Genomic DNA, 12,220 nt, shown 5'->3' with positions numbered 1-12,220 from the left:
TCGCAAATAAGTCCATGTTGGATTAGGTGTACGTGTTTCTCACTAAGACACCAATGGTCTGCACCAAAAAGAAAAGTACAAAATGGGGAGAGACCTTCATGTGGGTCTGATTTTTGTCAATTAGGCAAAGACATAAGATCGAAAAATTAGAAATATATATAAAGAAGGAGCAAAGATGGACGAAAGGACCAGGAGGCCTGACAAGCCCCTGCAACTCAAATCTTTTGGTTATGATTCGTGCGAAAATTATATTTGAGAAGTTTGGTGGTGGTTTCGTGGTCTAATTCGAAGAAACGAGTGAGATATTGGCATTTTAAGTTTTCCAGCGAATTTTCCGACGAAAGTTAGCCGGAGAAGATGAAGATAATAACAACAGAAAAGTAAATTTCAGTTTTCGTCCCTGAACTTGTCATTTTTTGCAGTTTCAGCCCCTCACGTGTTTTGCACGTGTTCGACTTAACGGCTGAAACTTAACGACATTTGGCGAGGGACGATGATTGAAAAAATCTGCCAACTTTAAGGTCAAAATTGTAATTTTTTCACTTAAGGGACAAAAAGTGAAAAACGTGTCAACTTCAGGGACGAAAAGTGTAATTTACTCTAATTTATATTACGTACATGTTAGGAGCAAGGATTAACAAATATAAATTTAGTTTTAGATAAGAGCAATGACTCCTTAATCTTAGTTCTTAAAAATCAATTACGTAATTACTTTTCTTAATAGATATAGTGTTAACTATCTTACATCAGTTAATTGCATAATGATTCATATCTCACTAAATGGTGATTTAGGATTCCAACTTGTGCTTAAACTACTCGTTGAATGCACATAGTTTCCCATTTGCTCCAATAATGAATACTAAATTTGTTCTTTATGTTAATTTGGTTTGTTTTGTTTGGTTCATTCCGAAACGCTTTAATGCTAAATTATTAGATTATGGCTCTTAGCTGGCCTAAACTAAACATTCTTAATTGTGTTTTATTAAGTAAATTAAAGTATTAAACTAAAAGCTTTGACATTTTGGTCCTAAATAGGCTAAATGTGCTCAATAAGCTGCTACCCCAGAAGTAGCCAAACGGTGTTTTTATCTGTTTGTTAATACGAGTATATTGTATATTATGCTTCACGAGTGTACTTGACTCATGGATCATTGGGGATCCTCCATAGGATTAGGGTGGTTAACACTTAACACCCATTCTCATTTTTTATTTTTTATTTTTGTTAAATGGTGGAAATCTATTTATTCTTTATGCAATTTATGTTTAACTAGTGCATTAGCTAGGTTCCCGACCTCATAAACTTCTAGATCTTCAGTTACGGATGATATGCAGGTTATGAGAAGAGCTATTTAGATTTAGATTGATAGTTTTAAAAAGAAAAGAGAATTGAACAAACTTAACAATTATTGTAGTAGAGGCAAAAGTTTTGTACCAATGAGATTAATCACCCCAATACTATAAAAAGGTAGGTTTCAGTTGTAATCTTAGTCAAACTTTACGCTTTCCGTACGTAACATATATAAAGGTTTTAATGGATATAATTAGGTATTTTCAACACATGCAACTATATATGGGAAGTCAAAGTAATCTTAATGCTTGTACTAATACGGAACTCATGAACTTTTTATTTTTGCTACCGTTAATCATGTAGTATATTGGACTTTTTTATAACCAGCGAGTGAGTGACCAGGGCCCAAGAATGACAAACGCACGAGCCTATTAAACCCCAAACTTTTCACACAGTAAATCTTTTAACTCTAACATGTTAACTGATTTTCAAACTACAATTAGAGATGTTTTTGGATTCTTAAAAATAAAACTAACTACTTTATGGGTTTGATTGCAAACTTTTAAATCCTTTCACCCCTAATTAACCAAGCAAACTACTGATATCAATATATCATTATAAAACCCAAATCTCATTCACAAACTACCCATACCAAACATTGCCTAAGTTTTATCACCCTCTATTTTTTATCAACCTTTCCAGTAAGTAATCAAGATATACCCAACACATCCACCAAAACCTTTTATTTTGTATATTCTTGTCTGAACACTAGCATAACCATTTGGGTGGGTAGTTAAGAAAACATCCATGTGAGAATGATAATGAGCCCTAGCTAACCATGCACCCCACCCCCATCCTATCCAACATAACATGGACCATGGTTCATATCTTATCATTTACTAAATTGGTTCAAGCTTTTATATGTGGATGCAATTCTCAACTTTCTTTGTCATGTGATCATCTTGTTTTTTGTCACCTTGATCTTCATTATTGCCGCTGTCTAGATTATATATTTTTACTTATAAGAGGATAAAGGATACAGTTTTATAGCAAGTGTGATTTAATTAAATAAATTCAAAGCTAGGTTCGAATCATTTGCATGCGATCGAACAAATTAAAAGACACAAATTTTAATTAAGTTCCAATTTGTGTTTTCTTCGAATATATTTTTACATATGAAGCTAGATAGACATGTTGACAATGAACACACATATAATTTTGTGATTTCCATTTTTTTTGGTATTGTACTGTTCATTTGAGATTAAAAACAAAAAACAAAAAAACCCAAAACTATAAATAGACATATCTTTTTCTTTTCTTTTTTTATTCGATAAGGTCTCGTGGGGTTCTTTCATGGAGATTATAATGGCGTATAAATTTACTGCCTTTCCAAAATATATATATTCTAACTTTTTACTATATATATGACATGTCTTTTTTGTTCGAATGTATATAGTCCGATAGCATATCATTATTATTTTTTTCAACTATATTTGGCTTTCATAAAGCTTACTAGTAATGGTTCGAATTTAAAAGCTCTTATGAGAAAATATATATTCGCGACCATTTTGAGATTATCATCCAACACTAATATATATTTCAAATTTTAATAAATCGGTAACTTATAGAGTTATAGTGCCCAACACAAGTTTAGGACTTCGACAGTTGTGGAGTTATACATGATGTAAGTAAAATCGCATATGACCCGTCTATTTGTTGAATTAATGTGATGATTGTGGCCAAATAAGTATGTGGGGTTAGGCCCCAAGTGAAACTGAAGAGTAACCATCAATATAAATGTTATGCTAAACCTGAACACAAACATTTTGATGGCTGGAGAGTTTCCAAGTATGGGAAATATATACATGCTAAGCTTATAGGATTGTCATTATCAAAAAAGATGTGCCAAAAAGTCAATAATGGTTTCTATGGAGAATATTAATCCATGAATTGAACTATCAAAGCGTTACGTTGGTTTAATCTTTCCTTTACGTACATTTATCAACAGACATTTTAATTTATGCATCACTGTATGATAAATTTTGCTTTTAACATACCTGTTTGCAAAATCCACTTAATTTTTGCCTAATTCTCAAAATTTTAAGAAAATTTACCAACGATCTTTATTACTCGATCAGGTATGGTTTCTTTCTTCTAAATCCCGCTATATAATAATACTAGTGCTCAGGTCCGTCCAATGGACGGATAGTCTCAAAATATATTAATCAAAACTAAAAAATTGAAATTTAAGTATATTAAATAGATACTGAATTAAATTAAAATACATAAAAATAAAACATAAAACGATTCAAATAAGGCAAAAGGTTGAAGAAGTAATGCGTAATAAACTAATCGTTCGGGGAAGGCCTATCATACATTTCAAAATCGTACTCATTATCAGAATAATCGGTATAAAACATAGGACCGTCTTTTGATTCATTTAAATAGTTTTATTCACCTTCATCATTGGTTTCATCGCTATTAAGCATTTCATCATAAACATCAGTTTCGTCAGAATCTTCATCATCTTGATTAAAATCTGAATTTGTTTCAGCTTCACTTGCTGACAAAATGTCGTCGTCATCACTGTCCTAATTCAAGAGTGTTTTTCTTATGCAACAAAGATCAAGTAATAATCAATAAACATAAACATATATTAATAATTAAAAAATAAAGAAGTTGCATTGCGTACAAAGATCAAGTACTAATTTTTGATGGGTAAGTTTCTGCTTCATAAATCTCTATATTAATTTTATTAAATTGATTCTTGATGACAACTTTTAATGTTCTTTTAGTCAAAGCTATTCAAGAGTGTTTTTCTTATGCAACGAAAAGCTAGCGAGCAAACACTAATTTCTTTTGGTTTCCATCAAATATAGACGATTTAAAAAATTTACACAGTATCGGTATGATTCGAGCAACCATAAATATGACCAATATCACAACTTAATTACTACGAAAGCTAAAGAAGAAGCATATGAAAATTAACTCCATATAAATATTGATTCCAGTTTACTCTGTTTTTTTTTTCAACTTTAGTTAAATAAAAATTTTGCAGTATGTTATATCTAAACTTACTACAAACACAAACAACAATTTTAGACTAAACGATTTAGAGTTAAGCTTAACAAAAAGAAAAAAAATCAACAAAAAGAGAAACAAAAAGTGTACAGTATATAATTTGAAAAATACATACCAACACGGACCATCTCGAACATTTTGATTTTCTTCGGGTTGTTACACTCCGAAACAATTCATACATGCACAACACGGAGTCATAGATGATGGTTGTCATGTTGGCTTAAGATTTTGAAGATGACTAATGTGGTCTTATTTTTTGTTGTTGAATAAGAAGTCATAATGAACCTATAATGTACAACAAACTAAATTAAAAGAGATAATAATAACAATTACATAAAAGTTCAATGTTAAATAATAATAATAGTGATTAAATATGAACAAAGTATTTCTGGTAGTCAATCGTAGTTTTTTTTTTCTTTTTGTCGTAGACTTTATTTTTTGTTGAAAATATGTGATGGTTTTTTTATGTGGTATATATAGATAATAGTAATAAAAATAATTTTTTTTATAAAATTTTTATTAAAGGTTGGCCATTTATTTATTTATTTATTTTTTTAGGTCGGCCATTTATTTAATAAATATTAAAAAAAAAATAAAGGTAATAAGAAGAGAGTATTAGGTTAAAGAAGGAGGATTAGGGATGCCAAGTGTACCCCTAACCTCCTCTTTTAGTTATATTATAGATGTTCTTGCTCCTTCACAACTGATATAAAGAGATTAGAGCGTTGTCAATGGGAGTGTATTGAGAATGTATTGGGAGTGTATTCACTTGAACACCATTGGGAGGGGAGTGTATTAGGAGAAATTGGGGTGGTGACCATGGAGTGTACTGGGAGTTTTTTTTTTCTTAAATCCTACTCTCACAAACATATATTTATTAATTTAAATTGTGGGCGTTGGAATATATATATGATGTATTGGGTGTTAAGTGTAAATTAAGAGAAAATGTATTAGGAAGAAAATTTGATGATGTGACGCTGATATCACAATGTATTAGGTGTATTGGGAGAGACAATTCGGAGTGCTCTTAAGAGGATTTATAACAATTTTGTTTAAATAAAACTTGATTAATTAGTTTTATTAAATCAAATGATTTATCTATAATATAAACTTTAGATAATTGATATTAACTTAGACTTAAAAATACTTGATGGTGTAATTAAAACAATGTTACATACTAACATGAACGTATTTGATCAATTGTATAACATGTATCGAAGAGTGTACCTAATGCGTTGAAACTTAAGTTTTGTAAACAAAAAACACAAAAAAACAAAAACAAAAAACGTTGAATGCATTATAGGTAGTAATAATGTTGTACTAGAATGTGAAAGGGGGAGGCGAACTATGAGTTAGAGTTTTTGTTATGTGTTTTGTGTGTGACATTGTAAGAGTATTTTAGTTACAATGTATAGAATGAGAATAAGAATGTATTAAAATGAAAGGTAAATTAGACATATCAGGTTCTTAAAAGCTTTAGAAAGGGAGTCTCAGTTTCTTTTATAAAAAAATATAGATAGATGTTGTAATAGTTAATGTGATTTTGATTCCAGCTTATACATATTTAGGGGTGGTTACAAATATATAATTTTTATTTATGATGGATATATGAGTAAGTTTTCATTTTCCAGATCTTTGGGTAATAATAATAGTTTCTCATTAAGGGGTTAAATTGATCTATTCGGTGAGGGGGCTTGATCTCTAGCGCGATTTCGGTTAAAACAACATAAGCTAATATTAACAAGTAATTCAAAGCTTTTTTTTTTATAAAAAAAACACGGGTTTGGTCAACTGTACAACATGCATTGAATAGTGTAATATGTTATAACTTGAATTTTGTATATTAAAAAAAAATTAATAAATGATTTATAGGTAGTAATATATATAGTTTCTGATTTGGTTCCAATCGAAATTTCGACTAACCAAATGATACTATCTTTATTTTATTCTAGGAGCATGTTATCCGTGTAATGCAGTGGTGGTGGTGAGGAAGACGGTCTAATGGTGTTGGTGATAGTATGGTGGCAGTGTCAAGTGGTGTAGGTTGATGTAATTGTGATAGTGGAAATCTTTTAAAAGATAAGGGTTTAAAGTGTTAATTATTAAAAATAAAAGTTTAAAGTGTAAATTAATTCACTAAGGGTGAATTTGATATTTTATAAAAACTCTTTTCATAGTGGGTGTTTGATAAGGGTAATTTAGTAATTGCGTATGTAACTATTCTGTAACTATTTTTAAAAATAGGGGGTGTGATATTTTTATAAAGAAATATAGATGAATACATTTACTGATTTACATTTTGATGGAATGACTTAAACTAAATTTTATTTTATTAAAAAGAAAAGGTGAATTTCATTTAAAACTTCGTGTTGTGATTCGACAGCGGAAGGTCTAACTTTCGTTGTTATAATCAATCCGCGCTAGAAAGTCATCTTGAAGTAGAAATGCATATTTCAAATACCTGATGGAGGAAAACCCCTACTAATGTGACCTTAAGGCATGACGATTAACAGAGGTAAACTCTATCCCCTCATACTTGAATTTGGGTATACCCAAGAACCCTCATGGATCGGAGAGACTTATTATGTACACCCTAAGACTTGAAAAGGAGAAGCATTGAGCTAATGCTCAAGGACCAATGACTTTATTAAATATGAGTTTTGCTAAACACATCCCTTAAGATTGCAGTTAAGGTGCATTATATAATTATACACTTAACATAAAATTGGGTTGAACTTTTGATTTGAAATATATAAAATTTTGTATACACATTAAGTACGGCCTAGGGATTACATTTAACATTTTCTATTAAATAATTAGGTGTTTTATATGTACGAGAAAGAATCAATGAAATAATTAGCAGAAAATAATCACAACTCTCGGAGGAAATTCAGTTGATCGAGGATGTACGTTAAACTGTATGTACATTCATATACTATAGTCTATATATACTGTATTCTACACATATATTATCAGTATTTAATTTAATTTATAATTAGTTTCTTCACATTTGATTGTTTATCAACCCATAAACCATGACAATTGCCATGATCAATGAATGATCAATATGTGGTTGAACTATTAACGTAAATACATCATTTCCAAAGTTAATCCCCGTCGTTGTTTGTTTTTGTTTAATCTCCGCGACAAGTGCACCATCTCGATCTTCATCTATAATCTTGAATCCCAACAATTTTCCATCCAATCTAACAACCTTGTATGTGCATCCTCTTGTTTTACGATCACATGAAGCCATACAAATACTACGATGTTTTCGTACTCGAAACCAAAGTTGTTTCTCCAAACTACAATCGTCCCATTTGTATCCGTCCCAACATCCAAATAATCGTAATTTCTGAAACCATAAAATAATCACATTATTAATTAAAAATCAAAGAATAAATTAAAAAAAAAAACACTAAAAGAATAAAATAAATAATGTGAATGAATTCGCACCTTTTGTTGTAAGGAAAAGAGAACTTTGCCTCGAATATCCATCAAGTATACTTCATGTCCACATTTGTTGTCGTAATTATCGACCCGATAGACGATATCACCTTTCGAGTTATAGACCGTACATCCGTGAGTGTTGAAAACTAAAGATTTCATCCATATTGTGAATGATTCGGGCATTGATGATGTTATGTAAGAAGAAGAAGAAGTAGAAAGTGTTTGAGGATGAATTTTACTCATTGATCGAAAAGAGAATTTATATGAAAGCAAGTCTTATTAGAAGATGCAAAACCTTGTTTATATATAGCCTTGATCCGGAAATGTTATAGCTATATGAGTATTTATTTATTTGCATGTAGGTCAGCTTCATGGAAGATAATTCAAGTATGTCCAAGTGAGATATATGACCCACGTATCTAGAACCCCACAACTTTTATTAAAAATTAATATAGTTGGATTATTTTCTACACCATTAATATAATATTGATTGTTCATAATTAACCAAAAACTTTTTAGTTGCATTTCGATATATAGTGCTTTCAGTACGTTAGTTAACATATATATTGTTAATTTCATTTATTTATCTTTTAATTAAGTTAATATGTTTAAACACTTTCACGTTAATATATGCTTTTTAAGAGATACATACATATTATATAAAAAAAAAAAACTATTTTTATGTGACAAATATACATTATTAACCTAAATAATGATGTGACATATTTAATAATTAAGTTTTATAATAACTTGTGCTTGAATTACTAAACATTATAAGTTCAGGTTAATTATAAATTAAAGCTTTTGCATATATAACTATTACAATGTTTATATTATATTAAGATTATATATATATCACGTTTTTTGTTTGGTACATCCATCTTGGATGTATATTTATCAAAATGATGCATCTAATCTACCAATATATATATAACAAGGTAATAAATTCATTCCTAAACAAATAGGAACCCTTGGATGAATTACATCTTTGATTTAGAACCATTAGATCAACTTTAATTATTTTATCTTTCTTAAATGACAATATTAATACTTTTACTTTATATATTTTGTCAAAATATACCCTTTTTAATTATGTTAATATACCATAAATAATAACATCATAATAAAAATAATAATTTTATAAAAAGATTATTTAGGGAGTCATAGTCTCATAGATCGATCGATTAGTAACATAATGAAGTAATATATATTCATAATTAAATAATTAAGGTGTACATTGGTAGATACCATAAATAATGATGCCAACGTATAGTGTTTTCTTTATCTATTATGTCAAGGTATACATGTTTAATTAAGTGCTAGAGGTGTCTAGCATGTAATGATATAGTCTAATAAATTATTAGGAGTGAAATTCGTTAGGTATATCATCATATTATCGATTACCCCTTATGATATATCACTTTCTACAACCTTTTAGTCTATCATTCCCATCAGCTATCTCTTATTACTATCCTTATATCTTATATGAATAGTTCACTAACTCGGATTAGAGAATTTTTCTTAATTTTTTTTAAAAAAATTTTATAGATCGAATTAATTAAAAAAAAACAAAAGATGAAAAAGGTGAAAAAAATAAAAAAGACAAGTTAAAAATTAAAAAACGAACATTTTCTCCTTTCTCTTCTTAAGGACCTTCTATCTTGATCACTTCACTATATATATATATATATATATATATAGGGGTTGAGTATTGTAAAACAAGTATTAAAGTAAAACAAATAGGACAAGATCTTGACCCTTAGATCATGGTTAAATTGATGCACGAAGATTCACGAAGCAATTGATGTCCGACGATTTTTATGATGCATAGTGATTTTCAGTAAAGAGAGACCTATTATTTTATTTATTTTACTTTAATACTTGTTTTATTTTACCCAAAACCTATATATATATATATATAGGATAAGATGGTCTTACCGATTTTATGTAGAAGTGAGGACCCTTAAAGATTTAACTTTTAATTCGAGCCTTTAGTCAAAATGATAATGTTATTATTTACTTTTATTGGTCAATTATAACATTTGCCTTTATACTTTGAATATTTAGACCTAAGTTTTAACTATATTTTATTTTTTTTAAATGTAAAATATAATCTTTGCTACGTATAATGATCTTTTGACCTTTGCATAAAGAGAATTTTTTGATAGTGATCTTTGTACTATTGGTCCCCTATAACTAACAACAAACTTTTTCAAGGCCAATTAGAGAGAGAACAAGCTAAACGTAAATTCAAGCAGACTTCTACACCAACTTTGTTTTCTATTTTTGTTCGTCGTTTTCGATTTATATCAAATGTTATGGTATACATTAATGCATCTTAAATAATCACTTTTTAACTTATTACATCAATATATGTGAATATTAGGTGAGATCCAAGATGATCTAACTTAAGATAGTTTACCTAACTTAAAGCTTACTCAGTTTACAACTAAAGACTATAACATTCTTTTACATATTTGTTATCAACAAATCTAATCAATTACACTAGGACTCTAACATGTATATCGTACTAAACAAGTTCGATATATAAAATTTTTTGAATAGTGATATCATCATGATCAAAACTTATCTTATCTACTATGCTGTAAGCATGTTATTATTAAAGCTTAATACATTTATCTCGCGTATTACGTGGGAAAATAATCTAGTATATATATATATATTACGTCTTCAAATTGACATTATTTTTTGGGTTATGTATCACTATATTTTTGTTTCTTAATTAAAATATGATATTTGGTCTTTGTAAACATTCTATAACGTATATTTAGTCAAGCGTTTCTCTTAGTTTACATTAAATAATGAGGCATTTTAACACAGGGAAATAGCAAATTGACTCATTCTCACTTGGTTTTGAAATATATATTTAAAGTCAAAATCCAACGATTATAATAGCGAGTTTTCACATTAACTACTAAATTCTATTGGATTAATTTAATTAGAGTGTCACTATCAAATCTACTTGACAAATTGTACCAACGTTAAGTTAATTGTTTCTAAATTACAAAACCGTAGTTTTCTTTCCAAGGTTAAATGCATGTACGTTGTCAAATGTACGTTAGAATATAATTGACCACTTTGTTAACTTGAGTAGACGCCAAATTAAAATTGTTACTCGTATATAATAACTTCTGTTAATATATTGTTGGAATTAAGTGAAGGGGACATATGTACTACGTCTTTGTGTTTTCACTCGTTTGAAAACTTTAACCATTCAATTTTGAATTTGAATGATTTTTATATACATGATAGAAGAATGAAGTTGACTATTTTTAAAGGTTACGTGAAATTCCAAACTAATTAAATAATATGGCAAACGGTAAAAGACCGTAGCAATATATATATGCTACATGTATATATTGCTTGCATGTATATATCGTTGTCATCTTGGTTTATATATAATGTTTTGCAACTATATATTAAAATGAGAAACATTTGGAATTGCTTCTCGTAACCAAAAATAAAAATAGTTGAAATATAAATTCTGGAAATCAACAAAAGTTAAAAAACAAGCAAAATATATCACTAAAAATTTAATGAGATTAAGCGTGTCACCATGACTCATTGTCTGATCATGGATGTTCATATTTTGTCAACAAGGTTCCAAATGATAAAGTTTTCTTGCACATGTACTTAATTATATATACTTAATATAAAATGACTAGCAAGCAGTTTATTGAATTTTTACATCTTATAACTTCTTGAAATCTGATTCCCGTGGTCTTTTTATCAAATCATTCTATGGGAAACAAACAGTAGATGGTTTTTTCTTGATTGTTTTAATAAATTATAACCCTCCAATTATCCAACACCCATCCCTAAAACATGGACAAAAAAGTTGTATTGATGCACTTGTCACTAATATTGGGTATAAGCTTATATGATTATGTCTCACTAACTAATTAAAGTACCATGATCAATAATCCACAATTGTAATCGATGCTCGATCGCCTTTTGATTTGTAGTTTGTCTTGGACATAAATATGAAGTAAACTATAATCTTTGGTAAAGTACTCGAAAATCTACTATATAACACAATGAATGTACGTGTTGAATTACTAAACAACTAATTAACAGGTTTTTCATAAATTTGAAAGGTACAGTACAATTTTTTGTCTTCATATATAGCTCAAAGACTTAAAGTTATCAGGCGCTATACAAATTAAAATTAATGTTAAATTCCTTGTGATTTATTTATATAAAAGTCAAAAGTCATGTAAAGTAATGAATTAGGTAGTACCAATTAAGTCAGCAAGCCTATACAGCACATTATTGGTCATTTAACAATATAAAGATTACATATGATTTGTTTAATTATTATCCTTAAAAGATGTAAAACGTTGTGTCTTTTGATACGACCCAAACTCTATATAACATTAA

At 28.8% G+C, this 12,220-nt stretch overlaps 1 protein-coding gene across 1 annotated transcript; it reads right to left on the bottom strand.

The window, feature by feature from the left end:
- Positions 1-7,373: 7,373 nt before the first annotated feature.
- On the bottom strand, positions 7,374-8,062 carry LOC122583343 (protein LURP-one-related 11-like). Its single transcript, XM_043756034.1, has 2 exons — positions 7,826-8,062; positions 7,374-7,724 (listed from the first exon to the last, which is right to left on the bottom strand). Exons 1-2 carry the CDS (start codon positions 8,060-8,062, stop codon positions 7,374-7,376), a joined length of 588 nt encoding a protein of 195 aa, XP_043611969.1.
- Between the last annotated feature and the right edge of the window lie 4,158 nt (positions 8,063-12,220).

The sequence above is a fragment of the Erigeron canadensis genome, chromosome 1 (genome assembly GCF_010389155.1).
Source record: "Erigeron canadensis isolate Cc75 chromosome 1, C_canadensis_v1, whole genome shotgun sequence".
Taxonomy (NCBI): Eukaryota; Viridiplantae; Streptophyta; class Magnoliopsida; order Asterales; family Asteraceae; genus Erigeron; species Erigeron canadensis.
The sequence above is the reverse complement of the archived record's forward strand: the minus strand, read 5'-3'. Positions and strand labels throughout refer to the sequence as shown.

Excerpts from the sequence above, each read along its gene's own strand:
- LOC122583343 (XM_043756034.1), bottom strand. The coding sequence starts at position 8,062 with ATGAGTAAAATTCATCCTCAAACACTTTCTACTTCTTCTTCTTCTTAC. Across the intron at positions 7,725-7,825 it reads TCTTTTCCTTACAACAAAAG|AAATTACGATTATTTGGATG; the intron begins GTGCGAATTCAT and ends TTATGGTTTCAG.